Genomic DNA, 18,907 nt, shown 5'->3' on the forward strand with positions numbered 1-18,907 from the left:
CGCCCTTGCCCACAAGCCTTTTGAGCCCATGGTGTTGGCACGTTATCTGGCTGGTTACTATAAAGACTGCTCTTCTGGTTGGCCTTACATCGGCACGCAGGATCAGTGAGATACAGGCGTTGGTGGCCTCAGAGCCGTACACCACATTTCACTGGGACAGTGTGGTGCTTTGGACACACCCTTCATTTCTCCCTAAGGTTGTGTCATCCTTTCATGTTAAGAAGGAGGTAGTACTTCCTGCATACTTTGCGGATCCAAAGGATAATGCACAAAGTGTTGCACTGTCTGGAAGTCAGACTTGCTGTAAGATTTTACCTGGACAGGACAGAGCTTCCGTAAATCGGATGCCTTGTTCATCACTTTTGGCGGGTCAAAACCGGGCTGTCAAGCATCCAAGGCTTCAATAGCAAGATGGACGGTGATGGCCATCAAGGAGGCGTATGAGGGCAGCACATGACTTTGCCAGCAAACATGCATGCCAATGCCCTGGCTGTGGCCTACCAGAGACACGTTCCATGGCAGACGATCAGCAAGGCAGCTTCTTGGGCTTCCCCATAAGCCTTTTGCAAACACTACTGCTTGGATGCTAGTGCCAGATCTTGCGCAGCATTTGGCCAGGCTGTTCTGAAGAACTTATTTTCTTAGAGGGACAACTCTCCTCCCCAGGGCTGCATTCAGTTGTAATCGCCCATACAATTTGGAGCAAAGGGTTCGGGATGTGGGAGTAATTATATATTACTCATTGTAGTGACTAACATACTCTTAGTCCATAGTCCCCTTATGTCGCACCATCCTCCACCTTAATAAACCTGTGTCATTAAGCAATTATGATATTTGTAGACGCGTCAAAGGGGACTTGAGCAGTGTTGCCGGTGGGCGGAGCCCATGCTCCCAGGGCCGAGCCCCCATCTGAATTTAAAGGGGAAAACACGTTTTTCTGGTGAAAAGTTTTCAGTTTCTCGTCCCTAGCGAGGGACGCCCATACAGTATGCAGGAGTGTGGACTATGTACTAGGAATACGTTAGTCACTACGAGTAACATATTTCTCTGTTTTTGAAGGACAATCAATGTGCTAGCTTTTGGATTAAGAAGTACATTTCTAACCTCAAAACTATAACCATTAGTACCATTTACTCATGTGTCCTGTCTCCTCCATCCTTGTGGGCATCTCCCAAAATGGGGACGGTACCAGAACTTTTGGCAGCGAAAAATTGAGCTTCCCCTTTAAATTTAGTATGGGATGTGGCCTCGGGCATGGGAACAACCCGCCCTCTGGCGCCTCACGACAGTCCCTTTTTTCCGCACAGACGGTGTCTTACCTGGTGTTAGGGAGAATTCTCATGTATGGCTAAATTCCTTTACCTAGTGAGTCCCTCAGCAGCTTTGCTGGATTTTCTGGGGTTTATTCTTTCCACCTGGTAAGAGTGTGAACCTTTTTCCCAGTCTTACATGCGTTTTCCCATGTGTATTTCTACTTTTTGTGTGATCTTGGGCTCTGGAGCCGCACCACTCTATGAGCCCAACCTTTTGTGTATGTTACAAAGCACCTTCAGTGCAGTGACACAGGGTTGTCTGAGACTTCCCACTGACTCCATTTTTCTGGGGCTGACTACGGTCACCCAGAAACAGGTAAAGTTGCCATATAGTCACTTAAACTACAGACCCAGTACACCCCATCTTACATGGAGTATTGGAAAGGGTTAACGTTGACCCCTTTTTTGTCTGTACCTCCTGGAGCCTTGTTTCGCTCCTTTAACACTAAGACTTGGCTGGTGGCAGTGGTATCTACCCTAACGTTTCTACTGCGATTATAGTATATAAACGTGGTACTGTGTTGGGCTATTGTATTAGCCACAAACATAAACCAGCTTGACCAAATACATTTTATTTAGGCTCCGGTCGGGTTTAGTCGCCATGTCTTTTTGTTAACATCCTTCTTGTGTTTTAATTTTCGCGCCAAACCAGGTTTTCCTTCTTTGTTCGCCGTCCTTTGGCGGGCTTCTGCGAAGAAGCCCTCCTTTGGCGTCTGGGTGTCTAGGTGGGCTGAATGTGAAGGAGGGGTTTCGTAACCCCCTGCACAGGGTCTCCTTGAAGACACAAGTCGCACTTTGTGTCCATTGGCTGAGGTGGTTGTCTGGGCTGGACAACCCCCCTGCTGAGTGATTGGCAGCCAGGCTGTGTGAATGGGGGATTTTGGCATAAAAGGCAGGACTCTTGGGCTGGAAGTCAGTCACCACTGGAACTGCAAGAACCGAAGAGAAGCAGAGAAGAAGACGGCTGCTGCAACTCCCGGGTCCCGGTGAAGCCCTGCTGCAGTTCTGAGCTATCTACCCTTCAACGACAGAGAAGATCCAGTCAGGAGTCTTCTTACCTTGAGCCTGGTGGGATCAACAAGCTCACCTTCTACAGCCAGAGAATCCCCTTCTGGGTCAAAATAGCTGCACAAAGCTGTAGTGGTCCGGATAGCCATCAGAAGAACCCTCTCCTGTTTTAAAGGAGCACACCTTTTATTCACCCTTGCTTTGCTGCTGCTGGCCTCATCCCTGGGTAGTGCAGATCGCTCCAGACGTCTTCCTTCTTGTCCCCACGACTGAAGCTCTAGGAACCGTGAGTCTGCAGGAACTACCGGGAACAACTGCTGTAGAACCAGCATTCTTCATTCGAAAAAAGGTATTGTGTTCATTTGGTCGTTCTCTCCGTCCGACCTGGAGGAATCGGGGTGAACCCTTTTCCTTGCCGAAGGCTTGTCATTTCTTCCTTCCCTCGTATAACTTTTGCCTCACTTTGACAATATCCAGTACTCCTGGCAACGTTAATCTCGAACTGTTCTAATAGTGTGATCCTTGACAACAGAGCCCTGCTCCCTTTGACACTGGCGCAGGCCTATTGACTTCATCTGTCTCTTAGAACACGTACTCCGATTCTAGTGCCTTGGCAAAAGTATTGCCTATGATTTTTATCCACTATTCCCTGGTTTTAATTCAATGTGCTGAATGTGTTTGACTACGGTTATAATTCTTCCCGCGGGTATGCTTTTCTTTCGTAAGACCGAACTGTCATTACTGTCAAAAAGTGAGTGCTGCTTATCCCCCGGTAATGTCTTTTGATTCATAACACCGGTCTGTCAAATCCTAATGTACTTATCTTGAATGGACCTGAACCAAAGGAATTGGTCGTGTGCGGTTTTGTTTAATAGAAGTGAAGTGTTTTATGAACAGATGGTTTAAAAATAAATGTACTTATATTTTTTAACCAGAAACCTTGAGTCTGTGTTTGTTTGTGTTACAGTGATTGTAGTCCTTGTGTAATTCCTATCACTGCTCATTTGCTCTCGAGATAAGTCTGGCTGCTCAGCCATCGCTACCACTTTACTGCGTAGTACAGGCTTGTACCAAAGGTGAAAATATACTGTCACTTGTGGTCTTAATTGTCTGTAGTGTTCCCTAAGGGTACTGCAGAGGATTCTGCCTAACACCTAGCAGCCAGAGCTGCAAATTGTTTAGCTTTCTGCTTGTTCCCATTCTGTTTTTTTTTTCAATCTTCTTTAACTTCCCACCGGTGGCTCGACTCCCCTGGAGCATGTCGGCCACAGGAGGATTTACGAGATGAGCCTCATGCAGCTGCTCATTCCCAGACCTCCATGAACTCTGTCTTCAGTGTTTTAGGACCCAACCACCGCTTGGACGCATGTTCAGTGTGCATCGCTCTCGGTCACACAGCATTGAAGAATCTGTTGTCGCAGTGAGGGAGATCTTCCACACTTCTCCACAACACCTTAAGGGCTTCGTCTCAGGACCTCTTGTCAAGACAAAGTAGGCCCTCTGTTGAGCACGGCTGCTCAGCGCAGCAACTCCTTCCCCGGAGTTCCCACGGATCGGGGTTCCCCAAATTCAGGTTCTAGCATGCCCAAGGCCTCTAAGGCTACTGGCTCTTAAGCTGACTAGCCCAGGGGTGCTTCTGGGTGTTCAGGAGACAGACCCGAGGCGGTCCCGGCTATTGGCTCCCATGCTGAGGGGGCTCAGGGCCGCTACCAGGCTGTCCTCGAAGGGCGATCAAGTTGGTCCTCTCCTTCTACCCCAGGGGGCTGGGGTGGGGGAGTAAGGGATCCTCAGGTACCACCTGCAAGAGTCTGTCCTCAGCACTATCCAGCAAGGTTACCAGCACAGGTGCCGAGGGTGTCCAGCCTACCGGAGCTCGCTCTGAGTTCATGCGACTGAGGGCTCGGCGCCTACCAGAGGGACCTCAAGAGGTCAGTGCTACTACTTCATGTGCAAGACTGAAGTTGTATACTCCCGTATCTGAGGTCTCTCTTGGCTCAGGGTCTCTGCGCCCTCCCGCCCAGGGCGTAGCACAAGTTTTCAAAATGGCAGAGAGGCACGTGCCGTAGACTGCCGACTGACGGCAGTCTTGGGTCCAGCTCAGGGCCTGCCAGTGCTTTTGTCCATCAAATGGGCTTTGCAGGATTTGTCCATCAAATGGGATTTTCCCTCTGGAAGTGACTCTGAATCCTATGATGCAGGCTTCTGGTCTCTTCAGGGATATATCTACCTATCACACCCTTACGGCTGCATGCTCCAGGTGCCTCATCGCTTTGACCAGGAGCGGAAGCCCAGCACCTTGGAGGGCCCTGCCCCTAGAGAGCCCGCGTCTTACGAGGACTGCTTCTTTGAGCGCTTTCTCTTCATGCGTTCACTTCAGATGAAGGGCTCCTGAAAGACATTGTGAAGGAGGTCATCCTGTAGGTGGTGCCGTCCCGGTGGTTCCTCCTCAGTATTCCTCCCATTCCTCCAGCGATGCCGGTACCAGTGCCAGTCCAGGCCCTACCGGTTGTTCTGACCCCTCCACCTCCTGTACCACCAAGCCTCCCCCTCAACAGCCGTTGGACCTATCTCGGTCTCCGGACCTGGGGTGGACTGGAGGGGGGACGCTACAGGTCCCAGGGCCTGGATTCCCATCGGTCTGAGAAAGGGGCTGGTGGGGGCATGAGGAAAAATTGTGCCCAGGATGATGAACCCCTGGTATCAGTTAAGGCCTTTCATGACTGCCTTCATGGCCTGGCAGAGTTCTTGGGGGTCGGGAGTGCTAGCAGAGGTCTTGGGAAGTGCACCCCGATCCTGTCTGGCATCCCTCCAGAAGGATGTTCTTTAGGTCGGGCGAAAGGTCTGTGAGAAGCCGAGGGCCAATGCCCACATGAACAAGGAGTTGGGCAGCAGGTTTAGGCTGACGGACGGGGAGCCAATCCTCCTTGCCTCCCAGCCGCATTGCTCAGTGGTGGCTGTGGCCTCCTTGTATTCTAAACCATCGTCTTCATTGTTTTCCTCCACGGGAGGCGCCTCCAGTTGCTTCTCCAAGGAGGACAAAGTTCTAGAGTATTTGGGAAAGCGCTGTTATTCCATCTCAGGACTGCGTCTGCTGCAAGCCAATGCAGATGCCCTCTTGGCCGCGGCTAGCCAGAAGTTCTGGCGCAAGCTCAGGGAATTTCTGCCCAATCTCCCTTTGGACAAGCAGGCGTCCTTCAAGGCCATCTGGTAGATGCCCAGGCCGTTGCGCAGGCCCTCATGGAGTCTTCAGTCTCCTACATCGAAACAGCCAGCAGAGGGCTTTGCCTTGGGGTCGAGATAAGGACGACGTGGCTGCATACCACAATGTTTTCTTCTTGCGTGCAGGAACGGATCCTGGATCTGCCCGTTGAGCACAGAGGCACCCTTCACCCACACCCTCTGCGTGGAGAAGGTATCGATCTAGGAATGGGCCCTGGTGGAGGACATTTAGATTTCAGCAGTCCACCTCCCATGGGACAGCAATGCAGAAGCAGATCAGCTGACCCGCCTGGGGTTCAACACCTACGAGTGGGAATTCCACATTGACTCCTTGTTGCCCCTGTTCTAGCGTTGGGGGGTTCGCTGGCCTGGATTTCCTGCTGAATCGAAGTGCCCCCAGCTTCCTCCATGGGCAGGATGGGGTCAGGGTCTCTGGGAGATGCCTTCCATATCTGTTGGCACGGCCACAGGTGTTGTGTTCCTGGCCACCCTGCTGCTCCAGCGCACCTTCCGAAAGTTTCGGGCTTTGGTGGGTTGCAGCCTCATCCTGATTGCTTTCCATTGGCCTTCGAGACACTGGTTTTCCGATCTGCTGCAGTTGTGCTCCCAGGGTCCTGTCCACCTTACGATCCCAAACAGGGTATTCCTGACGCAGCAGGGCGGTGTGGTGGAACATCCAGACCCGGCCAAGCTGGTGCTGGCAGCTTGGTTCCTGACCAACTGAGGCTTCAGCATGCTCAATTTTTGGATGACAACTGGGACGTCATTCAGGAGGCCCTCGACTCGGTCCCAATATAAGAGTAAATAGACTAGGTTCTGCCATTGGGCTCGTGACAAGGGTCTAGACCCTGCCACCTGTCCTGTGGATGACGTACTGGCTTTTTCAGCACACATGGCTCAGTCTAGAGTTCAGGTGGATATATGCTGCACTTATTTGGCAGCCATTGGGACTTATAAGAATTCACCTGAGCATCTGTTTTCTGCGGCCAACCCAGTGGTTAAGGCCGACCTTAAGGGGTCGTCTAGGCTTTTTTCCGCAAGTACGTAGGCAGCTTCTGGTCTGGGATCTCAGTGTGGTTCTTGCATCTTTGCAGCGCAGGCCATTCAAGCCGATGGCCTCTATGGACATCCGCTTGGTGACACTAAAGACAGTTTTACTGGTGGTACTCACCTCTGCACGCAGTGTTAGCTAGCTCTAGGCGTTGTCCTCATGCATACCTTTCACCACTTTCACAACCACAACTTCATCTTGCCCATTCACCCAAACTTCTTGCCCAAGGTGGTCTCTCCATTTCATCTAAATCAAGAGATCTGCCTGCCGGTGTTCTTCCTGAACCCACAGTCTGAGGCATACAGGGCCCTACATTCCTTGAACCTCAAGAGGGTAATCTAGTTTCATCTCTCTGACAAAATCCTTATGGAAGTCTGAACCATTGTTCATGACTTTCAGGGCTCTTTCGGCTCTCAGGCTTCCATCGTCCATCGGATGGTTCAGGCCATCTCAGAGGCGTACACGGCCATAGGCAAACCTGTTCCTGAGGTGATTCATGCCCATGCTGTCGGTGCCAAAGCCACAGTCGTTGCGTTTCAGAGACATGCAACTTGGGATGTCATCGGCATGGCTGCTACATACACTGTTGCCCTTCTGTAAGCACTACTCACTGGACACCAGCTCCAGTTGCAATGCAGAGTTTGGTCAGGCAGGTCCAAAGAACCTTTTTGCTTTGTCCTAGATTTGAGGCAGGTTATCACAGCTCCACTCTGTTCTTGTTGGGTCGAATCACCCACAAGGATGGAGGAAAGGGGACGGATGAGTAACTAAAGTTACTCACTGTAGTGACTAGAGTACGCCTAGTCCCCGTTCCTCCATACGTCCCACCCACCTTCAACTGCTAGTAAGTGTTAAAATGGATTTCTAAACTCTGATGGGTAGAGGTTTAGGAGGCCACCCTAGTTTGGTGGAAGAGGGGAGCCTTCTGTACAAACCAGACTAATCTACGGTAGCTTGACGGGCGGTCACGACCGCGTTGAGTGATCGGGTTCCCACAATGAGAGAACACAGTAAAACTCCACAGAATACTCTTGGACAAGTGTATATCAAAAATACATTTTTTTATAGGCCTTTATAACTAAACACTAACCACAGTAACAATGAAGTTACCACACATGCCTTACACTATGTAACATATATTCAAATGTGTTTCGCCTAATGCGGCTAAGGGGAGGAAGACAACAACGACCTATAACTGAAGAGGTAAGTAAACTTTATCACATTAGGCAATAATTCAAAGTCAATCCCTAGCTTATGCAGTTCAGCCCCTACGAAGTGGGGAGACTTGTGCTCAAAAGTACAGCAGTGTGTTAACGTGGGGTCCTGCGTAAGAGCGAAAACCGGTCCTCTTCCGGGTGCTGTAACAGTTCAGAAAGGGGGTGGAGGTGAAGAAGAATAGGGCAGAGCAACTTTCAGAGTTAAGGGATAGCTGAGCCGCGCAGCCTAGGCCAGCTAAGGTGAGTATCTTTTCAAGGATTCTCGTGCGTAAAAACAAATGGCTGTGCCAAGTGCCCAGCGATAAGTGATGCAAGTACTCACTGACCCTTGTCACAGTCCGGGCCAAACTTTCAGTCTAGTCCAGGTCGCTTGTAGGTTTAACCCCTGCAGTTACACGTCGCTCCGACTCTCAGCGGGATGGGACAATAGTCTGTTGCGGGACAACAGTTTTTTCTGTGATTGCAAAGAAAGGAAGACTGTTCCAATGCAGCACATCTCAGGGCACATGGGGCAGGTCTGCAAGGAACCTACAGTAGCCGTCGCCACAGCGACCCAGCGGAGCTAAGACAACTTTTGGCAGGAGAGGGCTCTGGACCCACAGGTAAGTGATTCCCAAAGTCTTGATTCTCAACTTGGGACGATGGCACTCCTATACGATACCACGGGTTCGAGCTGGTCGGTTCGCTGAATGGCCCAGGAACACGTCCAAAGAGGCTCTTTGCAAGGATAAGCAGGATGTGCCGAGAGTAGTTAGTCCCACTACTCCAAAGGGTCGAAGTGCTAGCAGTCCGCCTTGGTTCGATGGAGAGGCAGAGGTCCAACGGGACGACTACGACGGGTTCAGGGTGCCAAACCGTCCTGCGTGTCTCTGGCGGTTCCACGGGTCTGCTCTTGCATTTCAGGATACTTGGTTCCTACTGTAGTTCGGTGTGTACTTTAGTTGATTGACCTGGAATGGATGCAGAGCACCTTCTCTTATCCAATATTAGTTTTGCGCTCAAATCTGGGCTAGTCAATGGAAGATCTTCTCTCTTGCATTTGCACCAGGCATGAGCCAATCCCAGCCTACGGTGGTTCCAGTCATTCAGGCATAACAGACATACTCTTGCGTCCCGTCCCCTTTCCTCCATACTGCATGGGCGTCCCTTCCTAGGGACGGGAGATGGAAACTTTTTCACCAGAAAAAACCTTCTTCCCCACTAAATTTAGAGGCGCGCAGGGGTGTGGCTCTGGGAGCATGCGCTGCCTTGACTCTGCCTTCCGGCGCCACACCTCAGTCCCCTTTTCCGTGTCAATGGAAACGGGCCTAATTCACCAGCACTCCTGGGTTTGGCTTCGGCCATGTAATTCCACATGCGGATACTTCCTTTGTCTTTTTGTCTTTTTTATCATTCAGGTACTCGGTCCTCCGGCGTCCCGCTCCTCCCCGGCGCATGTCGACTTCTACAGGGTTTAGCAGGTGTCCCTCCTGCAACAGGCTCTTTCAGACCCCCACGCCCTCTGCCTATATTGCCTTGGCCCAGACCACGGCTGGCAAGTTTGTACCGCATGCAAGGCGCTTTCCTTGAGGTCTCTGTAGAACAGTCTAGCCAGGTGGAGGGAGCTCTTCCAGAGGACCTAAAGGACTTGGTGAATCATCGATCCAGGCCCAAGGTAGGGCCACTCTTTTCCATCGCACCCCACAAGGGAGACTCCTTTCCAGGTATGCGCCCACGTGTGAGCAACCGCTCAGGTTCTCATACCAGCATGAGTACCGAGGTTAAATCGGCTGGCGGGCTGGGGGGGGTCTGTGGATCCTACAGGTGACGGTGCTGAGAGACCGTAAGGTTCTTTTACCGGGTCTTTATCAGAGGGGCCACGCCCTAGTACCACCAATATGTCAGGGGGGGTGCCCATACGCAGTGCTACCGGCAGATCTGCCGAGGGCAATACACCTCCCAGGCCTCAGCATGAAGAGCAGGATAGGCCTCGTGATCCACACTCCAGAGTCCTGGACGAGGCTGGGCCCAGTGAGCCAAGCAACACGACCCAGGCACGTGGAAGGCAGCTCGACAAGATGGCCGCCGTGCCAGACATAAAAGGCACTGATGCCGCGCCAAGGAAGGGAGCAGGTGGAGGAACGAGTGTCAAGGTGGGACTGGTGTCAACCAGGTATGTGGCCTACAGCCTATCCTTCTTCTGCGCAGGGCAAGTTCCCCCTGCTTCCGTATGGGCAGGGCACGCAACAGCTCCAGCAGCTGCCCGCTACCCGTCAATATCACCTACCACCCCGCCGGTCTGAGAGGACAGATTCTTCGAAAGGTTCCTCAGGCTTATGAAATCTCCTCTGATAGGGGTCATCCTCAGGGACATGCTCTAGCTGAGCAGGTTCCAGTACAGGTGCCCCTGTACAGCCTCCGCCGGCACTCCAACGGATACAGCTGGCGGTTCGGTACCAGCCTCCGGCTCTGTTCTCCACACCTCAGCCTTCGGCTCACAGCACCCCTCCACCGGACCCCCAGGTGGACACAGATGAGGACGACGACCCCTACACACCGTCGTCGGCCAAGGCCTTCAACGTACGTCTTGCAGGGCTGGCAGAGTACTTGGGCCTTCCTCAACCAGAGGTCCAGCAACCATCGGAGGGGGTCCTTGCCAAAGTCCTCATGCTACATCCTGCAGTGAGAACGGGGATCCCGGTAAGGACGTCGTTGCCTTGGCCAAAAAGGGCTGGCTCAAGCGCCACTCGGTCCAGCCTGTCAATCGACTTCTGGACGCCAAGTACAGGCAGATGGAGGGGGATACACTCTTGCTATCGGCCCACCCTCAGCCACACTCCTCAGTGATCGCTGCGACATCACTATACTCCAAGCATCAGTCGTCCTCGGCCGCCTCCTCCGCGGCTCTGCTATGCAAGGAGCAGAAGATCTTGGAAGCTTACGGGGATCATGATCCAAGGCGGGACTGGCAGAGGCCAAGATGGTGGCAACGACCACCGTGGCCCACATTAACACCTCTGGCCGGGCCATCTGCATTGTGATGGACATGAGAAGAACAGCCTGGCTCTGTGCTACAAATTTCAACCCGGATGTCCAGGAACACATCTTAGACCTGCCGTTCGAAGGGGCTGACCTCTTCCACTCCACTACAGACGAGGAGCTGGATAAAAAGAAAAAACACTCACACATGGAAAAATCTTTATCCATCCTTACAAAGACCACGCCCAAAGCGTACACCCAGTCACAACAGCGCTCGGACAAGGGGCATACATACAGAGGTTTCTGCGGCTTCCAAGAGCGGAAGTCCAGGCAACCGGACTGCTTGCCGACCCAACATCGGCACAAACAACAAAATGGGAGGGGGCCAAGGGCTTTTTCCAGTCCACCTCCTACGCAACAGCCTCAGAGGGAAAGAAGGCATGACGTGCCCCTCTGGGTCCACGTGTCTCCAGTGGGGGGGCAGGCTTGCTCTCCGTGCCCACTTCTGGAGCCAGAATTTCGCGGACCCCTGGATCGTCACTGAAGTATCCGCGGGGTACTGCCTACCCAGCCTCTCCTTTTCCCCTCCTGTCCCACAGATTGGGACAGCAACTCTTTTGGCAGGGATCCGGTCACTCGTCGAGAGCCAGGCAGTGGAGGAAGTCCCAGCCTCCCAGCGAGGCTTGGGCTTCTACTCCAAGATTTTCGCCATTCAGAAGAAGAACCAGGCGGGCTTGAGAGTTGTGCTGGACCTTTCCACACTCAACCTCTCCCAAACTCTACAAAAATTCAAGATGATTCTGCCAGCCTTAATAGCAGAGACATTGTGCAGGGGAGACTGGATGTGCTCCCTGGATCTGAAGGACGCAAACTTACACGGCACAATTAAGCAGCCTCATCTTTCTTTTCGACGATTCAGGATCACGGGCTACCATTTCCAATACAAGGTGCTACCCTTCGGCCTCAACTCGGCCCCAGGGTCTTTACCAGGCTAATGAGTACAGTGGCGGACCTCCTCAAGGTGCAGGGCCCCCACATATACCCGTACCTCGACGAGTGGCACGTCAGTGCTTCATCTCCGGAAGCGGGGCACCGCACTTCCCACGCTCCTTATGAACACACTGCTTGATCGGGCTTTTCGATCAATCTCAAGATATCGCAGCTGCAGCCCATGCAGAGTCTAACCTTCTTGGGACTCCTCTGGGACACTGTGCTCTGAGTGTTTTTCCTTCGGCGGACAAGATCACAGCCATCAAGAGGGCCATGGCGCACTTCCTCAGCAGAGAAGTGACATCGGCCTGGTGATGCCAACACCTCCTGGGTCTCATGGCAGCGGTCATACTGGCCGTCCCCCGGGTGAGACTCGGGATGAGGAGGATACAGCTGCACTTTGCAGCATCATTGAACAAGGAGCGGGTTTCTCAGGCAGAGATGATCAACGTCTCTGCACCCGGACCTTGCATGGTGGTCCAGGGACTGCAACCTGACGGGCAAATCTTTCAAGCAGCCTACCCCGCAGGTCACCATCACTACGGACTCCTCTCTCGAGGGATAGGGGGCCTCCCTGGACAACCACTGCATCCATGGCACCTGGAGCAGGAGTGCCATCTCAATTGGCTGGAACTGAAGGCCATCTGGCTAGCTCTCGGAGCCTTCCTTCGGTTATCCAAGGGCAGGGTCGTCCTCATTCAGACATACAACTCAACCAGCATGTTCTATGTCAACAAGCAGCGAGGTACCAGGTCCCCTCTGCTCTGCAGGCTGGCGGTCAGCATGTGGGAATGGGCCCTGGAGAACATCTACCTCACGGCTGTCCACCTTCCGGGGGAGTCCAACCTGGAGGCTGACAGGCTCAGCAGACAGTGGACAATTACGAGTGGCAATCCTGCAGAAGATCTTCAGAAGGTGGGGTAACCTTCAAGTGGACCTCTTTTCCACCTGGGACAACGGGAAGTGCCAACAGTTCGCCACCTGGCAGGGACAGGGCCCCAGCTCCCTGGGCGTTGCACTTCAGATTCAGTGGAACGGCATGAGTCTCGCCACCTCAGCGTCATCCTAGTAGCTCCATGGTGGCCAGCCAGGCCATGGTTCTCGGAGCTACTCAGCCTCTCGGGAGACCACCAATTTGCCTCCCAATGAGCCCAGCACATCTTCTGAAGCAGCAGGGGGCAAGGTCATCCACCCGCGCCACAGAAACAGGCCCTCACAGCATGGTTCCTGAGCACATCACGCTAGGGTACCTCAGCCTTTCCCAGGCTAATCTAGAAATCATACAGGGGGCTAGGAGCAAAGCTACCAGGACCCAGTATAAGAGGCAAGTGGACCAGGTTCTGCCAATGGGCAGCTTCCAAGGATATTAACCCCCTTGCATGTACATTGGACGATGTGCTCTCCTTCTCGGCGCACCTTGCCCATTCGGGCGTGCAGGTGGACACTTGCTGCACGTACTTGACAGCCATTGGGGCCTACAGAAACTCAGCACAAGAGCTCTTCTCCTCTTCCAACCCGATTGCCAAGAAGCATTTGACGGGACTCGCCAGACTCTACCAGCCCATCAAGAGGCCTTAACATAGTGCTGGGAGCCCTAACCCACAAACCATTTGAGCCAATGGCGTCCGCGAACATCAGGCTGGTCACCATTAATACGGCCTTGCTAGTCGGCCTCACCTCAGCTTGCAAAATCGGCGAAATCCAGGCGCTGGTCGCCTCAGAGCCCTATACTACGTTTCACAAGGATAAGGTTATCCTGCAGACACACCCAGCATTCCTACAGAAGGTGCCTTCCGCATTCCATCTGAACGAGGATATAGTGCTGCCTACGTTTTTTGCTGTGCCTACAGACGAGGCACAGAGTTCTGCACTGCCTCGATGTCGGGCGTGTCCTGAAATTCTACTTGGATAGGACCAAGGTCTTCCGCAAGTTGGCGCACTGTTTGTCACTTTTGGCGGATCAAGACCGGGTATCAGGCCAAGACAGGGGTATCGGGCCATCAAAGAATTTTAAGAGGGACAGCATTAGCCACTGCTTGCCAACATGCATGCCCACGTGGTCAGAGCTGTTAAGCAGAATCCTGTGCAGTTCCCTTGGGGAACACTGCAAGAAGATTAAGACTACAGGAATAAGCAGTAAACCCAATTGGTAGCAGTCTGCACCACCCAGATTTACCTGGTAGCTGTAGCTGAGCAGTCAGACCTCTCTCAAGAAGAGTGGGGCAGTATATAGAGTATACACAATAGGGCTAAAAACACAGACACACAAACACTGACCAGAGCTTTGTATCAAAAGTATATCATTATTTATTTAAAACACACTTTAGGCAATACACTAGCACTCCAAATCAAAAGCAAGTTAAAACAGTCAGGTAAAGTATAAACACCTCTCTTGATAACTATTAGAGAAGTCAGAGTTAAAACACCCCTATTTGTTAAAACAGATGTGAGCGCGTAACCTAGATGGCACTCCAATAGTTAAGTTAAAGGGAGAGAAAAAGGCAGGGCATAAAAAATAAAACAGTTCCCAACACTTTTATAAGTTCAAAGCAAGGTAGTAAAGGCAGTATACACTGTAGAGCCAAAGTTCATAGGCCAGGCCCACTTTAAATGGAGCAAAGCGAAATGTGCCCAAGATCACACAGTTTACAATGCACTAAAAGTCTTTGCAGAATGTTCAAAAGATGTTGGGGTGATTCAAGAAGTAAAGTTAGAAGGTCTGGGGCCAACCCAGTTGGAAAGCCAAGGATGTAAGGGTCCCCTTTAGCAATCCGTGGAAAGGGAGGCCAGGCAGAACACAGTACCTTAAAGAGAGAGGAAGCTCCAGCGGTGGCAGTTGTTCCTGGCAGTGGTTGCAGTTCGTTGTTTCGAGGATCTCGTCGAGGAGGAAACGTGGAGTCGTTGCACTGCACAGGGATGAAACCAGCCGCGGAGTTCGTCGGCTAAAAGGTGCGTTCCTTTTATTTGCGGTCAAAGTGATGAAGCTTGGCTATCTGGCCGCCGGGGTGCTTGGCACGGGCGATTCGACCAAGAGACGTCTTTGGAAGGCGAAAGGGGTGAACTGGTTGATCCCATCAGCTCAAAGGAAGAAGACTCGTCCAGCAGAAGATCTTCTCTTGTCGTTGGGGAAAGTGGTGAGTTCGTTGCAGCAGGGCTCCACCGGTGGTGTCGTCGTTGCAGATGGCTCAGCTTCTTCCCTCTTCGGATTCTTAGGTCCTGTGGCGACTTCTGAAGTTCCAGTCCCAAAAGCCCTGCTTTTATGCAGAAAAACCCCCATTCAACAGCCTAGCTGTCACTCACACATGCTAAGTGGTGAGCCGGGCGGCTCACCACTGGGCCAATAAGAATAGAGTGCGACTTGGGTTGCTAAGGCAACGCAGTCCAGGGTGCCAATTCCCCTCCCCACACATCGTGTGGAACCCAGACAGAGTGGCACCATTTGGAGGGCTTCTGTGGAGAAGCCCGCCAAAATAGTGGAACAAAGGACTCGACCTTGGTTAGAGTTACAGAGACGGACACAAACGCCATTTTAGAAAAGAGTTCTGGCAAAAAGACCCAACCGTTGATTTAATATTAAATAAATAAACCGGCGGTATCTTTAACATTGCACCAAAAAGTGGTGCGTTTAAAATCAATGGGAAAATCCCATAGGAAATATTCCGGTGGAATATTTTGCGTGGTAACCACTGCCACCAGCCAGAAACTCGACAAGGGGGGGACTGCACAGTGCCCCCTTGAAAACAGACCCAGGGGCAATCTAATTAACCCCTTCCAGTACTTCCACACTATGATGGTTTGTGCTGGTTCTGTTCACAATTTTGGACTAGTAAAGTCAATGGTGACTTTACATGCCCTGGGAGACAGTAGTCAGTCCCAGGGTATGGAGTCTATGTTTGGGGGTCACTATGACACCCCTGTGTTACTGCACTGAGGGTGCTGTGTAACAACCATGAAAAACAGATGATACCCTATGGAGTAAAAGACCCCTTAGCCCATAAGCACATACAAAGTCAAAGACATACCTCAAATCATGCCTAAGAGCGGGAGGAAAAGAGTCTCACTCTTAGCAGGAGAAAAAAACAAACCCCAAAAATCCAGCAAAGCTGCTGGGGGACTCACTAGGTTTGGGAAATTAGCCTTATAAGAGAATTCTCCCTAACAAGAGCCAAGGCGACGGCCATCGCATTCTAGCGGCTTGTCCCCTGGCAAGTCATAAACAGGGCGGCCACATGGGGCCACCCCTTCTGCTTTCTCCAAGCACTACTGTTTGGATACCGGCTCTTGATCAGATTCGGCTTTCGGACAGGCGGTTCTTAGAAACCCATTTGCTTAAGGAGGGTCTCCTCCCCACCCTAGGGCTACACTCAGTTGTAATCGCCCATGCAGTATGGAGGAAAGGGGACAAGAGACGTAAGAGTAATTACAAGTTACTCACTGTAGTGATTAATATACTCTTAATCCTTGGTCCCCTTTCCTCCATACGTCCCACCATCCTCGCCCCCCCCCCCCCCCTCAGAGAACTGGTGTCATTAGGCAATGTTAAATATTGTCGACGCTTCGATGGGGACTGAGGTGTGGCGGCGGAGTCAGGGCAGCGCATGCTCCCTGGGCCGCACCCGCGCGCGCCTCTAAATTTAAAGGGGAAGAAGGTTTTTTCTGGCGAAAAAGGTTGTGTCCCGTCCAAAGGAAGGGACGCCCATGCAGTATGGAGGAAAGGGGACTAAGGACTATGAGTATGTATGTTAGTCACTATGGTGGGTTAACTTATAATTACTAGCTCCCGTAGTGTGGTTTGGGACCAGACAGTCCCAACCCTCTTCCTGGGCACTAGCACAAGTGACATGCAGGAGCCCACGAATGTGGTTTCACGGGAGGCTGCATGCCCAAATAAGGAATACCTGGGGGTCTCAACCTGGGGGAAGGCAAACGGACAAAATGGCCAAAGAACAGACCGAAAGACTTCGTGGCACGGCCATTTTCGACACTGGCCAAGAGTAGCCAGGTATCTAAGCGTCCGATGTGTTCGAAGGGGACTGAGGTGTGGCACCGGTGGACGGGCCTCGGCAGGGCGTTCTCATGCTTGAAGCCTCGCCCCCACGCGCTATAAATAAATTTAAAGAGTACGCTCAATTTTTTGCTGCCAATCGTTATTGTACCGTCCCCGTTTTGGGGGACGCCCACAAGGTTTGAGAAAAGGGGACTATGAACTATGAGTACTCTAGTCACTACGGTGAGTAACTTTAATTTATGCACAAAAAGGAATGCATAGTCTATTGTTTTGTTAATCGTTAAGTGTACTTTTTAAAATAAAAGCTTATTTCTTTGGTGGAACCTCTTCACCTTAAGGTAAATATTCCAAAGAGAAAGCTTAGTCTTTTCTTTATCTATGTGTAGGCCAAAGCGCACTAAAGCCAGTATGACAGAATTTCGTGAGTCAGAAGATGGAGAAGTGGAGCAGCAGCGGACATACAGTAGTGGGCACAATCGATTGTATTTTCATAGTGACACCTGCCTTCCCCTTCGACCACAGGAAATGGAAGTGGACAGTGAAGATGAAAAAGATCCTGAATGGCTTAGAGAGAAAACCATAACGGTAATTATTAACTTGTACAAATAAAGATGCTTTACTAATAAGGGCAACATACCCTTCACAAAATTCCTCATATGAAGTGAAATGAAAACCACTGAATTTGGGATTGGTCTTGAAGATGATTTACAATTTTTTAATGAAAATATGAAATATAATTTTCTATGTTATTATTATAAGAGCTATAAAGATGTAGCTATCCAGTGAAACATTTCTTGATCAGCCTTAATGATTTAAACTTATGTAGTTTGATGAGGTTTGTTGATGACATTTTCTAAGTGTTAGGGAGATGTATCATTATTATGCATCATTCACTCTCCTAGTGAGACCCCCAGCACTTTTTGCTGGACCTCTGGAACTTTTGCTTTAAATCCTAATTGAGTGGAGCCTTTTTCCACTTAATAATTATTTTAGGCTCTATCTTTTGGAACTCTGTTCTTGGTATTCTACCTATACTATGGTGTCTGGCTGCTCCATAGCTCTTAAAGGCACCTGTGTTTTCCTACTGTAGCACACAGCTCCCTATGGGCGGTTTTGCTGGGGACCCACAGGATTCTCCTTTAAGGTTATTTTCTTAATATCCCCAAGTGACTGCAGTTCTCAGGGGTAGAGAGATACTTAACAGCTCTCCCTAAACTCTATAGTCTCAGTGGAGTGCCAAAGGGATACCTAGTTATCCCCCTTCTCTCTACTCGTGTGACTTTTTAGTTACATAGACAATCACCTAGTTATTGCTTTTGGCAGTGGACATGTGCTACCAACTATTGTGTATTTGTTGGTGCTGCAGGCTATATCCATAGCCTCGGTGGTGCACAATATGGGCACCCAAGTACCAACTTGGGACCTTCTGTCCTTTTTCACCACTTTTGTAAAAAGCATCAAATTGAAAAATGTGTCGTCCTCTTTTTACGTTGGGTACAGCACATGGCTGTAACCCCGCCCTCCTGAGCTTCGCATCGCCCTTCAGTCCTTTTCTACGCGCGGTCCGGGCTGCATGTACTTGCATCACCGGGAAGACGTTTTTCTTCTTTCCCGTTGTCGTCCTCTCCTGCTCCAGTTCTGCGGTCGCCTAGTCTTCAGTCTATGCCGGATCGTTTGGGATTTCTCTTGTTCCTCTTGCGAACGTCGCTTCGCTAGGGCGTTTCCCCATTCTTTCTGTTTGGAGTGACTGGGACCGGATCACCATTGGGACTCGTGTTTCTACTGCGACTCCCTTTCGGTCCGGGCACTTCAATGTCATCTTTGTCTGTGGGAAGAGGTCTTAGAGCGCGTTCCTCCACCGCGTTTTCAACTCATCAATGAAAAGAGACTCTTGCTAAGTTCCTTACTTTTTAGGACACCCCGGCCGCGGGACTCCATCCTGGGGTCCTCCAGGTCCGCGAAGGGCTTCCAGAGCTCTGCTACCAGGGGGTTTCCCCTGAGGTGCCTAATAGGCGTACCAGGGTTTTCTCCGAGGTGACTGCCGACACCATATTACGATCCGAGGTTCACCAATCGGGTACTAATAACCAGCCCAGTCGTGCTGAGGCTTTGGGTACCAGAGTTCGCTCTGGGGTCTCCTTGT

The 18,907-nt window shown here is 51.2% G+C and overlaps 1 protein-coding gene across 1 annotated transcript in view; it reads left to right on the forward strand.

Moving 5' to 3' along the window:
• The window catches only part of SUZ12 (SUZ12 polycomb repressive complex 2 subunit), a 1,189,145-nt gene that overhangs the window by 957,622 nt on the left and 212,616 nt on the right, over window positions 1–18,907 (forward strand). The window contains exon 14 of the mRNA XM_069654958.1: window positions 17,151–17,349. Coding sequence (XP_069511059.1) covers window positions 17,151–17,349 — 199 coding nt within the window. The remainder of the gene's footprint in view (window positions 1–17,150; window positions 17,350–18,907) is intronic.

The sequence above is a fragment of the Ambystoma mexicanum genome, chromosome 3q (assembly GCF_040938575.1).
Source record: "Ambystoma mexicanum isolate Mex_15411 chromosome 3q, UKY_AmexF1_1, whole genome shotgun sequence".
NCBI classification, from domain to species: Eukaryota; Metazoa; Chordata; class Amphibia; order Caudata; family Ambystomatidae; genus Ambystoma; species Ambystoma mexicanum.